Raw genomic sequence first — 14,517 nt, forward strand, 5'->3', positions numbered from 1 at the left:
AAAAAAAAGTCCCCTGATCTTTGCCAGTGAGGAAAGCAAAATTTTAAATGTAAATATTTAGTCTTTTTCCGCGAAGTGGTGAAGATTACCCTTCTGTGATAACCAGGACTTGCTAGTATCTTGATCATTCCACTTGCACAATGTTAACTGTACAATGTACAGCTGAAAAGGATAGACTTCACTAAGTGACTGTCAGTTTAGAGAATAGGTGTTATTTAAAAATATTTTATGTATAATACCAATGAATTAATGGGTAAAAACTATTTATTCTCAAATCCCTGTATTAATATAACCATTATCCTGACTTTCCTCGCATTTGAGAGATCAGTGTACATTGGATTGCAGCATTTCATGTTAAAAACATGAAATTATTCAAATAAAGTATTTGGGACCTAAGTAAAAATAATCACACCTACTAGAGAATTCACAAGCATAAACTGGTAAGGAAGGCAGTGATGCGTGTGCTCCCTTTCTGGACTCATTAGTAATCCTCAGAAAGCTGCACACATAGTTGCAGTGCACAAGGCTTGGGGGCAGCTTCTAGTCCGGTATTACTGGAGATTTTTCTGAACACCGTAAAGGGCATCTGGGGGGAACTCTTCTGGGCAATATCTTTCCCAATCTCATCTAAAGTCTGGGAACTTCTTTCCAGGGCAGAAAAACCAGCTCTGAAGCAAAGCACTTGGTGATCTTTAGTGTGAGATGTCTATATGACACTTCTGAGTTACGTGGATTAAGATACAAACTATAGATATGATAAAAATGAAATCAAGTTATAATTCAATGAGATTGGATAAAACATAATTATTCTAAGAATTTACTATATTTTGATTATTCACCAATTCCATAAATTCCACTGATCAAGTATTCATTTTGACTTTTGATTAAATGAAAGTTTGAATTAAAAAAAAAGTTTTCCTCTTCTAGTGTTGTATCTTTAACTGCTAACTACTACACATCTCCTCTCTCCCCAGAGAAAAAAAGAATTTTCCAAAGAAACTACCAGATGAGTATAAATTTTAACACATAGATACATAATGCTTAAATGTTTTCTGATACCATTAATGGGGTTACATTTACACCCTAAGCATGTTTTATCTGTGGCATTAAAGAAATGACACAAAGTTCTGTGATGATTAAGCAATAAAAATAGGTATCGGTATGAAAGAAAATCCCTAATTATTTTATATTAAGACCACTTAATTGAATGCCTAATACATACAATTACAATGTAATGAGAAGAACCTTCTGTTTTGGGGGAAAAGAGGATGGATGGTAAGTACAAAGAAAAGGTATCTATGTTTCAAAAGAAGTTTTAGTAATCCCTATATTCTTTACCCACAACATACCTGATACCGTAATGAATATTTCAGTTAAAAACAGTCACCACCTAAAGCAATTAATACTAGAAAAAGTTGAGGCAGATGTGCATACAACTCAGAAAAAACATTTCTTAGATAACTTACTACTAATTTTCTACTAACCCAACACCATCACCTCCAGTTAACATCTCATTCAAACAAACAGCTGATTTAGAATCTCAGGGTAGATAAACTGATCTGAGAAGGGACTAATACCCAAATAGTGTGTTATCTTACAATGGACATAACAAAGTAGGTCAGCCTGAAGTTTCCAAACATCAGTAATTTTCAAAGTTCACAGGCATCACATATGAATTTCCACAGGGTTATTTTTCTAGAACTGCAAATCTAATAATTATATTCTGGGAATATGAACAACTGTCTTTAGTAAAATGTAATGGTTGTCCCATGTGCCCACACAGAGATATGGAAAAATGCTCACTGCTTAGATTACTTTGTAAATACATATTTTTTAATTTAACAAAATAAAACTAGTTGGTTTTAAGATGTAATTGGCTTGAGAGACAGCAGTGACCCGAAGTGGAGATAGTTAATGGTACACGAATAAAAAAACGTTGGTGTGCCCCTACTTTATTTGATATACTGATTCCAACCTGGAACTATAAATGGGGGGGGGAGATGTGAGGTTGGGCAACTTGTATCAATCCTACTTTAAAGAAATTAAAGGTAAGTCTAATACAAGAAATCACCAAGTTGATTTGCATAACTGCTTGAAAAGAGGAAAGATTCTAAAGTATTTTATAGTAGTATCAGTTGTTGCTGAAATTCTGCTTTAGTATGCAGCTTTCATCAATGTATACTTTCCCCCATATCTGCTCATTTTTACCTTAAAATTATTACACAAAGTAGCATAAATGAGTTATATGATATTTGGAAGAGTTGTTAATCTAATTCCTTCTGATAAACATCCAATACAGTTAGGAGTTGCTAAGACAGATAAAACTATTTAAATGTTTCACTGATTATAATCTTATATTCAACTCTGTTGACAGTTTTATAGACTTGAGTCAACTGCTCAATTTGCATCACTCTTTCACTTTTTAATATGAAAATACAAAAGAAATCCAATCTCATACAGTAATTTAGCTCCATCTGGAGCAAAAGCAAATGTAACAGAGTGATATTTAAAGACTGCCATAGTTTTCCTATGAGGAAAAAGAAGCTTAAATATGAGGAACTGAGGCTTATTTGGGGGTACATGATTGTAAAAGGACAAAAATTTATATTTGTCATTTATTTAGAGTCCAAATGTTCAGGATTGGGACTCTAAATGAGTCTTGTGTATGCTCTTTTCTCTTAAAACAAAAAAACACAAGAAAACCAAAAAATCCAAAGCAGTTTGTTTCCTACTGTTAAGACAATGCAAGGTGATTTTATCACTAAAAAATATTTCAAAAGTAGGAGAAAACTACAATAAGGAAATACTTGGATACTGGCACCATACCATAATGTAGTGAACACATGGTGATCTAGTTAGGATAGTGCTGACAAAGGGTGACACACTTTGGCTTGCAGAAGGCTTGCAATAGCGCTCCAAACAGAAGGGGAGGGACTTAATTACTAGGTTAAAGGGCATGATGAAATTTTAAAAGTCCTCTGGCTCAGGTTTAAATAATTTTCAACAATCAAAAATATGCATCTTGAACTCAAGATTCAAAGTTTTAAATTTTGAAGCATACAAGTTGCATATTTATATGCAAAATTTACTTTCTGGTACTTGAATTACTAACCCAAGACATAAAAAGACAGGATGCATAAAATATCCCTACTGATACCATCAAAAAATTATACCTTAAGTCATTCCTTTATGAATTCCAAAGTTAAGCTTGTATTAAAGATTGCAAACTTTGCTTGCATTAGTTAATTTTTCTATGAAAATTCAGTGCTATCATAAAACGTGAGAAAAATGTGGTATTAATCATCTAAATTGAGAATTAGAAGTAATTTTGTAATTCTAATACTGGGTTAAGCTTTTCCCAAGAGGTAGTTTGTACTGTACAAATACCGCAGCAGAGAATTATTCACCTAAATATTTCACATCTCTTTTTAGAGGCCAAAGTATACAAAACACAGTTTTTAAAAAAACTATTTCATATAAATGGAAATCTCAACTTTTAAAATATTTAGGCTGGAATATATAAATATTATGAATAATAAAATGAAAAAGGAGGATTGAGTAATAAAGTTGGGTCCCTTACTGAGGGTGGTCCCTTAGGCACAAGCCAAAGCTTCATAATAAGTAGGTCCGAACAGTGTTCTCGGCAATGGAAAAGAAACACTTGGTGAGATCAGAAACTCCTAACAAATCCCGGTATGCAGGCATACTTCATCATTCACCATCCAAAAACCTGGTAAGAATCTTACTACTTTGATCTGACTTTGACTGTCTGAGGAGTGTCAGGTAGAACCTTTCTCAACTATTAAAGTGTAAATCAATGGCAAAGCAAGATTTTGCTTTAAAGAAATTCCTTTTATAGTCAGCTTTAATGGGACAGATTAATTACATTAAAATTTTAATAAGGTATTTGGAAAACATGGGAACAATTAAAAATCGTATGTAAGCACCAAAATAATTTTAAAATCCTTTTTAAAGACACTTAACTGCTAAAATCCTAACTGAAAGAAAATAATTTTAAATCAATATTGTTTACCTCCCTTTAAAAAAAAACCAACCAACCAACCCTGAAGCTTGAATGAACTTCCTGGCAAGCAGATTCACAGAACTAAGATTCAGTCTAAAATAGCTAAAATTCTAAGTAAAACTCCTTCTGAGAGACATTCTATTAGTTCCTAGTCTAACTTCATTGGAAATAGTATCTGAAAAAAAGAAATCAGAAATCAGAGAAGGCTCATCCATTATTTGGAATTTTCTGGAATAAAAAATCAGTGCATGTTATGTCACCTGTGTTAATCAGTCAACTTAATGGCTCTTAATGGTAAAGTGTCTATTTTAAACAATAATGCTTTTATTTCCTGCAGAGTGCCATTCAACATAACCTTTACTTCAAAGCAGTTCCATCGGCATTTCTCCTTCTCTCCCTAGACATTATCTGTACCAACTATTTTCAAGAAAACATTTATCTTTAAAAAAATCCATTTATAAAACTATAATCTGTGACATCCTATGCCAAAAACCACCATTTTAAATCTAGTCTTTTAGTTTTGTCCTTGCTACTTACCTGGAATTTTATTTCCCCATTTCTCTGAAGGACTTAAACTGTTGTGGACTGGTAGTTGATTCTTCTATCATTAAGTATTACAAAAGGAAAACTGATGTTGGCACACATATTCCAAATACTAATGGCACCTGAGCAAAATCTCCCTCTATTTTTAGTCTTTCATAGTCTGGAAATTTAAAAGCAATCCTTAAATAATAAGAAAGCTAGAACAACACAATCTAATAACAAAAAATGTCACATTCAGGACACTGAATGCAGACACTCATAATCCAGTTTTACAGCTTACCAGACATTGTTTAATGATCATCTCTCAGATCTGACATGATCTTGCCTTATTTAAGTATTTGCCTCATGTTTCTACTTTATTCAAAGTTACCCTGTTGCCCCTCACCCAAACACATATAAAATATTCTACTTTTAATACTTTACAAGCTGATAATTTTCATCACCAGTAGTGGACCTTTTTATTACTCACCTCCCGCTCCCAAAGTATACCAATAACATAAGGATCAGATTAGAAAATTTAGCATCTTTTTAAAAAATGTGCTTGCTTCTCCCTATATAAGTGCCCACTATACAATTTGTGAATGATATCTGTTACATATTATAGCACCTACGTACCTGCCCCTGTAAGAATTCACCTTAGTCTTCCACGACCCTGCCTTGAATAGTCAGAAAAAGCCAATAGCCAGAGTTTAAAGAAAAGCAGTTACCTTCCTCAGACCAAATTATTGGATAAATGGCCTTGTCATTATGGCTTAACACTGATATGGCTATAACATAGGGACCCATTCCTGTTTTCCTTTATTAACAGTGTGACCTGACCACAACTTTTTAAAGTCTAGACTAGTTTTCCATATGTTTTACATATTTTATTCTGACATATCTTTTAAAAACAGAAGGACGCAAACATTTGCATTTATCAATCCCTTTTTCTTTAGATGTGGTTTGACTTCTTTCCTTCAGGCTCTTTGTCACCAAGAAGCAAGCTCTGATTTTGATACTGCCCATTTGCTATGAAAATATCAGAAGGGTTCATCTTCAAAGCAATACTCCAGTTGGGTTTATTCACTGGTTAGCTGCATAACTTCTTCTAGGACATGTGTAACAGACACAACATATATAGGATTTCGGTTTGGGTTTTTCTTTTTTTTTTTTTTCCTAGGTATGATTCCCACTTCTCATTCATATTTTCTTTTCTTTGAATATATTGCACAATATTTTATTATTAAAAAAGATTTTATGTCTCAGGCAAAAAGTTTTTCTCCTTCACTCAGGAGGTGCTAATGTGTATTATTCTCTAAAAGAGGTAAGTGGTTGTCTGTGTGGCCATCCTCAAAGGAGACCTAGGGAGAAGAGAAGACCAAAGCATTAGTTAGTAAGGAAAACATTCCTTATATATTCCCTCTAAACACAATGCTTTATTTTGGGCAATTTCTTTCTGAGCACCAAAAGCTCTGTTTAGATTTAACAATGGTACGTACTATGAGTTAGAGGTCAACACCATTTATACTGTAGCACTTACAGAACTGACAGGTTTGTAGGATCCAAGTCTGAAACGACAGTAAATTATTTCAACTATAAATTTCCCAATTCCATGTAACATGCCTGCAATAAAAAATAAGTTGTTTTTAATTAAATGATGCTTTTAGTGAAATTATTTCCTAAATTGTTACATAAGAATAAAAACTCCACTAATTATAATGGAATAGATCAAGAAAGGAAACAAAAAAGTTTGCTTGATTCATTTCCATGGTTAAAAAAAACCAGACAGTTGAATTTTAAAACAAATGGATTTCTTTTCAAAATCACAAGGCCACATAATTCATGACCTTGACAAAGCAATCTTTTCAAGGGTACTTTATACATCTCACACTCATACCATTTTGAAAAATAAATAATAGCACCCCAAATTTAAACAAATTTAAATAGTGACAAGGTCTTTCATAGGAAAACCTATTCATTCATTTAAAATATGTAATTCAAAGCATACAAACTATACAGCTCAATGTAATATTGAATAGGGGTTGGGGATAAAGAAGGAACAGTTTCCTTTCTTTATCTATTGTACTTAATGCTCAGATTTTCATGATTACGATTCCGTATATTATCTTTGAGATAATCTCATAAGCTCAGGACAAAAACCCCAAATCATAAAAACAGCATTGACTGAAAATTCTGGTTGCACATATTACATGGTTCAAAGTACCCAAAGACGTGATTTTACATACTGTACCGTTAAAAATACCTTAAATGAAAAAGAAAATTGACATTCAAGTGTCTACTATTTCTAGGCATTTTCTCATCTAATCCTACAATACACTTGTAAGTTAGATATTATTATTATTCCCATTTTTATAGATGAGAAAACAATTTCAGAAAAGGTACATGTCCTATATTACAAGGCTACCACCATGTAAATGGCAGAACTTGGATTCATTCAAGGATCTTTCTAGCTCACTAAGGAATCCCCCTGAAATCACTGAATGCAGTAAACTTAACTATGTTTAATGCTTAATCAATATAATTTTGGAGGTTTGGAATTAAATCTTACAGAAAAAAATTTTTTAAATATCAAAACATGGGAATGTATATATTTCTTGCTTCTTCTAAGTAAAAGCACCTTAATTTCAGTATAACACTTCTAGAAATTAGACAAAAAAGGAATGAATCTTAACCTGTTGTTGAAAAGATTCCTCCAACAATACCACAGAGTCTTACAAAAAACTGCCAGAAAGGCATATGCTCCTCAGTAACTGTTACCATAAGAGAACTGAGATCATATTTCATAAATATCCCAGAGACTCCATGGCTGCCTGCAGCATGGTTAATGACACGTTCCTAAAAGAAAGGGGAGAGACAGAAGGAGAAAAATGGGAGTCACATCATCTGGTTACTTGCACAGTCCATATGAAGCCCTACAGCCCAACTGTACAAGAAGGATATCCAAATCTCTTTATGAATTGTCCTACTAGACTAAGCTCTTCAGAGACCATCAAGTTATTCTGTATTCTTTGTGTGATTAGCTTCTAAGGAAATCAAAAGCAGAGTCATTCTTTCCTATTTTCTCAAAAAGGTCACTTTACATACAAGTGTTCTACTGAGTTCAAGAGCTATATATATGCTATATGGCATCTTCACTGACCAAATCCATAAAAGCCAGGTTCGTAGTTTGACATACTTTTTGTAACAATTCTTTACTAAGAATTTACAAAATAATTATATTTCTTGTCATTTAAATTATCAGATTTAGAAACAATTTCACTTTCTGTTGTTCATTTTATTTAAACTGTATGAAATACAAGAAGAAAAGAGAATGTCCTCAATTGAAAGATATCAAAATTTAAGCTACTGGTTTAGTTTTTAAAAGAAGTTTTCTCTTGAAAGGAATGCAACTAAAATCATAAACCTACCATAGTGTGTTCATTGAGCAAGAAAATGCTCTATTTCATTCCATCCTGTTTACACTTCAAAAATCAAGTCTGCAAACCTTGGAACTCTTCTGGATATTAATATTTGAATATTCACCATTCTTAAACAATAATAAGAAAACATGACCCCAGAACATATGAGAAGTCTTGTTAAACTGTCCAATTCCAAAACTCTGCTCCTCATAATATTTACTTATAAGACCCCTCCACCCTGAGACTGCAAAACGTTTGTCCTCTTAGATGAGTAAAAAGCACCAACTTAGTAGGAAGGCACGCCCTCTAAGTCTGCTATCTGAGCCACAAGAACCATGCATGCCCCAGGGTAGGTACACTAATTAAAAAATAACACAGAAATCAGAGAGTCCACTGGCAGATAAGAACTAATTATACAAGAGAAAACATTGCAAAATTATTAAGAATAAAGTCTTTAATACTATCATAGTTTAATATTTTGTTTAAACTGCATAGAAGGCATTCTAGATTTTTAAAATCTTTTCTTGCTCTAAAGCATACTAACATCCATTTTTATTTGCTTAAAATATTAATGCATTTCAAAACTTCCACCCATTTTAAATGGGGTAGGGTACCAACTCTAACCTTATTCTGTAGCAGGACTATAAAATGCCAAAAATATATATATATACAATTTTATCACTTGGATTCAACTTACCCTTTCTGTCACAGAAAACTGATGGGTATCTGCTGAAATTTTATATGTATGTAGTTTTGTTGGCACAACTGTAATAAAATATTGGAACATCTGGTTGTCTAGAACAAAAATAAAATGTGGTGTTTTTTTTCATCAACCCAATAGCAACAATACTACTGCCAAATACACCTTCCTTCTATTAAATACACTTAACTTGAAATTAAATGCTACTTATGACTTAGTGTTTCACAACAACAACAAATTTAAAAGAATCAATGAAAGCAATATACTCATACTTGGTAAACAAGCTCTCAATAAGCATAAAATGTCACATATATACATCTATTAGAAGATGTTAAAAAAATGAACCAGTCATTAGATGTCCTTTATAACATTATTATCCTTTTATCAAATGTGAAAAATAAAAGTAGCATTTCTTTATAGTACAGAAATTAGTAAGAATAAAGTTTTAATAGTATAATCACCACAGGACATTTTCATTTTCTACTAATATCTTAAGATATACAAATAAACCAAAATTGAATTAGCCAGCCTTCGGATATATACAAAGAATTGATATGACAGGAGGAAGATAACAAACCTACTCACTGATGGTCTGAGGTTACCACATAATCCAAAGGATCCTATTTATAGTCTTCAGGCATTTTTAGGTTTCATACGAGTCATAAATATCAGTATATTACCAATTATTAATTAACCTTAAACAGGTAACAGTTCACATAATACAAAACATGTTAATTTTCTAGGTTTATATTCTAGAAAATTTAGAATTAGATATATCTGTAGTTAGAATTAGCTAAGTAATAGGGCCTCATTACATTTGACATGAAAACAGATGTACCTCACACCACATAACTATCTATGGAAACTGTGTACAGGAATAAAATACACCAACCTTAAATATATGGTCTGATAAATTTTGACAATTGTATTCGCCCACATGATCACCACCACAATCAAAACATAAAACATTTTCACCACCTCAAAAAGTTCCTCCATACCCCTTTGCAGTCAATCCCCTCTATCTCCAACCCTAGGCTAACCACTAATCTACCTTCTATCATCACAGATTAGTTTTGCCTATTCTAGAATTTTATATAAATGGAAGTACATAGAATGTACTTTTGTATGTCTATCTTCTTTTGCTCAACTTTAGTGAATTTTTATTTCCATCAATCCAGTTTCGCTCTCTTATCTTAGTGTAATTCAGAATAGGGGAGGGAAGGGTAAACAAGATAGGAGGGAGAGGGTAAGTGTAATGGTGTCTTCAAACACTAACATTAAACAAGTTTCTAACAAAATAAAACAAAACCTGTTTCAACTTTACCACTTATTTCACCTACCACTGTACCAATATAACTTTCAAAAACATGAACAGTATTTGACTAGTTCTTCTATTATTAGTTTCAACTGAATAGCCTAAATATTACCACAGATAATATTAGGGCAGAAAAGTGTCAACTTTGTCCACCACCAATAGATGGCTTTTAAATGTAGATGGTCTTCAGTTTCATCCTTTTGAGTCACATTCTTTGATGTAAGGTGAATTGTTCTATCTATGCTTAGTTTTGAGGTATTTTACAAATTAACTATTGTGTCATAAACAGAAGGAGTGAGCTGGAAGGTGCTAGGAGAAAAAGGTGTTTAAGTCTTAAATATTAATGAACAACAGATGAAAGTGAGAGTGGCAACGCAATAACCTATGCTGTACACACAGGTGAGATAATCACTCGGGCGGAATCATGATGGACAAAGGGAATCTCACCACATGTGAGGAGTGAAGTGCAATGAGTAATAGCCAAAAGGGTCAAAGACACATGAAAGGAAAAACTGGAAAACATTTAAGCTGTGGCCAGAGAACTACTGAAGCCCCTTTGGTCAATGTTAATTCAAGGAAAGGCCATAAATTTGTGAGATAATTTAATGGCCAGGTTGGGGAAAGCTGGGGGGGTGGGGTAGGGAGGGGAAGCAGATGCTGTTGAATGGAATTTTGTTGCAAGCCACAAATTGTTCCAAAGGTGTGGGTCTGTCCAAATTGGTACAGCATTCAAGATCTAAGTACTAAGTAAACCCCTCAAAACTTCTGGGGAGCATCAAGAAGGGAGTAGTTACCTGACACAACAGACTAGTAAGGCGGATTTTCTTTTTTCTTTTTGGAAAAAGAAGCCCAATAAAACATATAGTAGTAAGGAGAAGAGTACACCGGCTTTAAAGCTATGAATAACCTACTGACACTGGTGGCATTTTATAACGTAACTTAGTCTTTGTGAACTTAGGAACAAGTAAACTCAAAAACAGACTTTTGAAAATTAATCTGTTTATATTTAGAACTGTTTCTGTACAAAAATTTAAAATCATTTTAGCATCTTAAAAAAAAGTATTAACCAACATGTTTTCAAATGATCATCTCCTAAGTAACATCTACTGTATATCTGTATACAATGAACTACACATAAAAATGAGATTATATACTGAATAAAGTTTATGATTCTCAGAATTTCCAAATTTAGTACACTCAAGTTTCCTTAAGTGACCCATACAAACATAAAATACTTAGGAATGTAACTCAGTATTCCAAGTAAAACATCTTTGATGGGGGGCGGAGCAAGATGGCGGAGGAGTAGGAGACCTGGATTTCGTCTGGTCTCAGGAATTCAGCTGAATAGGGATCAACCCATCCTGAACACCTACGAACTCAACAGGAGATCGAAGATAAGAAGAGTAATAACACTCTGAACAGAAAAGCGACCACTTTCTGGAAGGTAGGACTTGCGGAGAAGTGAATCCGAGGCGATATTCGGGAGGACAGACGGCGGGCGAGGGGGCCTCCGTCGGCTGCTTCTGGCAAGTGATAGAGCCGCGGAGCACAAAATCGGAACTTTGAGAAGTCGGCTCCGCTGACGGACGTCGCTCCAGTGGCTAAGCGGGGGGTGGAACCCTCGTGGGACAGTGTGGTCTCAGGACCATCGGGGTCACAGAAAGACCGGGGGTGCCTGAGTGCGGCAGAGCTCCCAGGTATTGGAGCGGGGAAGCCGGCTGCAGAGACGGAGCCGAGGCGCAGGCTCTCAGCTCGGAGTTGCCATAAACTGTGATCCGCGGCCCAGTCGGGCTACTGCTCCTCCAGCAGGGACCCAACAAGCGGCAGATCCGGGGAGACTCTCCTTCCTCCCCGGGGAGGAGCGGCGTGGGAGCGCACCGCAGGGATCTGCTGGGTTTGGAGACTCCACACGGGGTCAGGTGCCAGAGATAGAAACGCTCGGTCACAGGCCGGGTGAGCACGGAGTGCGGCCGGAGACCGGGGAGATGGGAGTGACTGCTTTTCTCTGGGGGCGCACTGAGGAGCGGGGCCCCGAGTTCTCAGCTCCTCCGGGCGGAGATTGGGAGGCCACCATTTTCACCTTGGTCCTCCAAAGCTGTACCGAGAGCTTGCAGGAAACAAAAGCTCCTGAGAGCAAACCGGAGCAGCTTGCTTAGCCCGGACTCACAAGGGCGGGGCAATTCCGCCTCCGGCAAAGACATTTGGGAACCTCGGCAACAGGCCCCTCCCCCAGAAGATCAGCAAGAACAGCCAGCAAGCCAAGACCAAGTTTACCCATCAAGGAGAATGGGAGAACTCCAGCACTAGGGGAATACTGCACATAGAATTCATGGCTTTTTTACCATAATTCATTAGTTTTTCAAAGTTAATTTTTTTAACTTTTTTTTTGAATTTTTCTTTTTCCCTTTTTCAACCAACATCTTATCAATCCCTTTTTAAAAAAAAAAACATTTTTTATTTTTCATTTTTAGTCATATTTTTATCCCTTCATAGTAGTTACCCTTATTTTTGGCATATATATATATAAGTTGTTCCCTCTTTAAAATTTTGAGATACAATTTCTTCTAACAGATCAAAATATACCCTAAATCACTAGTGTATGGCTTTGTTCTAGTCTCCTGCCTGATCACATTCTCTCCCTTCTCTTCTTTTTTTTCTTTTTAAATCTTCTTTCTTTTTAAAAACAACTTATCTTATCAATTCCTTTTATAAAATCTTTTATAATTTTCATCTTTACAGTCATCTGCCATCCCTTCATTGTATCAACCCTTATTTTGTACATATATAAGTCTTTCTTCCTTTAAAATTTTAGCAGGCACTTTCTTCTAACAGACAAAAATATGCCCAAAAGCTAGTGTGTGGCACTGATCTATGCACTAGCCTGATCATATTTGATCATATTCTATTTTTTTTTCTTTTGTTCTGTTTTTGTTTTTATCTTTTTCTTTTTCCTTTTTTTTCCTTTTCTTTCTTTCCCTTTCTTGTCCCCTGGTTTTAGGTCTTTTCTGATTTGTATAGAGTATATTTTTTGAAGACGTTGTTAACCTGTTAGCATTCTGTTCTCTCATTCATCTGTTCTCCTCTGGACAAAATGACAGGACGAAAAAAATCACCTCAGCAAAAAGAACAAGAGGTAGTACCCTCTGCCAGGGACCTAACTCAATACTGACATTACTACGATGTCAGACCTAGAGTTCAGAATCATGACTTTAAAGATACTAGCCAGGCTTGAAAAAAGCGTGGAAGTTATTAGAGAAACCCTTTCTGGAGAAATAAAAGAACTAAAATCTAACCAAGTCGAAATCAAAAAGGCTATTAATGAGGTGCAATCAAAAATGGGGGCACTAACTGCTACGATAAATGACGCAGAAAAAAGAATCAGCGATATAGAAGACTAAATGATGGAAAATAAAGACGATGGGAATAAGAGAGATAAACAACTACAGGATCACGAGGGCAGAATTCGAGAGATAAGCGATACGATAAGATGAAACAACATTAGAATAATTGGGATCCCAGAAGAAGAAGAAAGAGAGAGAGGGGCAGAAGGTATATTGGAGCAAATAATAGCAGAGAACTTCCCTAATGTGGGGAAGGAAACAGGCATCAAAATCCAGGAGGCACAGAGAACCCCTCTCCAAATCAATAAAAATAGGTCAACACCCCGACATCTAATAGTAAAACTTATGAGTCTCAGAGACAAAGAGAAAATCCTGAAAGCAGCTCGGGAGAAGAGATATGTAACCTACAATGGTAGAAACATTAAATTGGCAACACACCTATCCACAACCTGGCAGGCCAGAAAGGACTGGCATGATATCTTCAGAGCCCTAAACGAGAAAAATATGCAGCCAAGAATACTATATCCAGCTAGGCTATCATTGAAAATAGGAGGAGAGATAAAAAGCTTCCAGGACAAACAAAAACTAAAGGAATTTGCAAACACAAAACCAGCCCTACAAGAAATAGTGAAAGAGGTCCTCTAAGCAAAGAGAGAGCCTAAAAGCAGCATAGATCAGAAAGGAACACAGACAATATACAGTAACAGTCACCTTACAGGCAATACAATGGCATTAAATTCATATCTTTCAATAATTACCCTGAATGTAAATGGGCTCAATGCCCCAATCAAAAGACACAGGCTATCAGATTGGATTAAAAAACAAGACCTATCCATATGCTGTCTGCAAGAGACCCATTTTAGACCCAAAGACACACCCAGATTGAAAGTGAGGGGGTGGAAAACCATTTACCATGCTAATGGACGTCAAAAGAAAGCTGGGGTGGCAATCCTTATATCAGACAAATTAGATTTTAAAACAAAGACTGTAATAAGAGATGAAGAAGGACACTATATCCTACTTAAAGGGTCTATCCAACAAGAAGATCTAACAATTGTAAATATCTATACCCCTAACGTGGGAGCAGCCAATTATATAAGGCAATTAATAACAAAAGCAAAGAAACACATTGACAACACTACAATAATAGTGGGGGACTTTAACACCCCCCTAACTGAAATGGACAGATCATCTAA

At 35.2% G+C, this 14,517-nt stretch overlaps 1 protein-coding gene across 1 annotated transcript in view; it reads right to left on the reverse strand.

Moving 5' to 3' along the window:
* Window positions 1–5,701: 5,701 nt before the first annotated feature.
* Window positions 5,702–14,517, reverse strand: part of ERGIC2 (ERGIC and golgi 2) — a 42,063-nt gene continuing 33,247 nt past the window's right edge. Inside the window, exons 11-14 of the mRNA XM_028113307.2 lie at window positions 8,663–8,760; window positions 7,240–7,402; window positions 6,087–6,169; window positions 5,702–5,907 (exon numbers count right to left, since the gene is read on the reverse strand). Of these exons, the coding sequence (XP_027969108.1) occupies window positions 5,845–5,907; window positions 6,087–6,169; window positions 7,240–7,402; window positions 8,663–8,760 (407 nt within the window). The 3' untranslated portion in view covers window positions 5,702–5,844. The remainder of the gene's footprint in view (window positions 5,908–6,086; window positions 6,170–7,239; window positions 7,403–8,662; window positions 8,761–14,517) is intronic.

Source organism: Eumetopias jubatus, unplaced genomic scaffold (genome assembly GCF_037043125.1).
Source record: "Eumetopias jubatus isolate StellerSeaLion01/CBP00866 unplaced genomic scaffold, mEumJub1_p1.0 scaffold_8, whole genome shotgun sequence".
Classification (NCBI taxonomy): domain Eukaryota; kingdom Metazoa; phylum Chordata; class Mammalia; order Carnivora; family Otariidae; genus Eumetopias; species Eumetopias jubatus.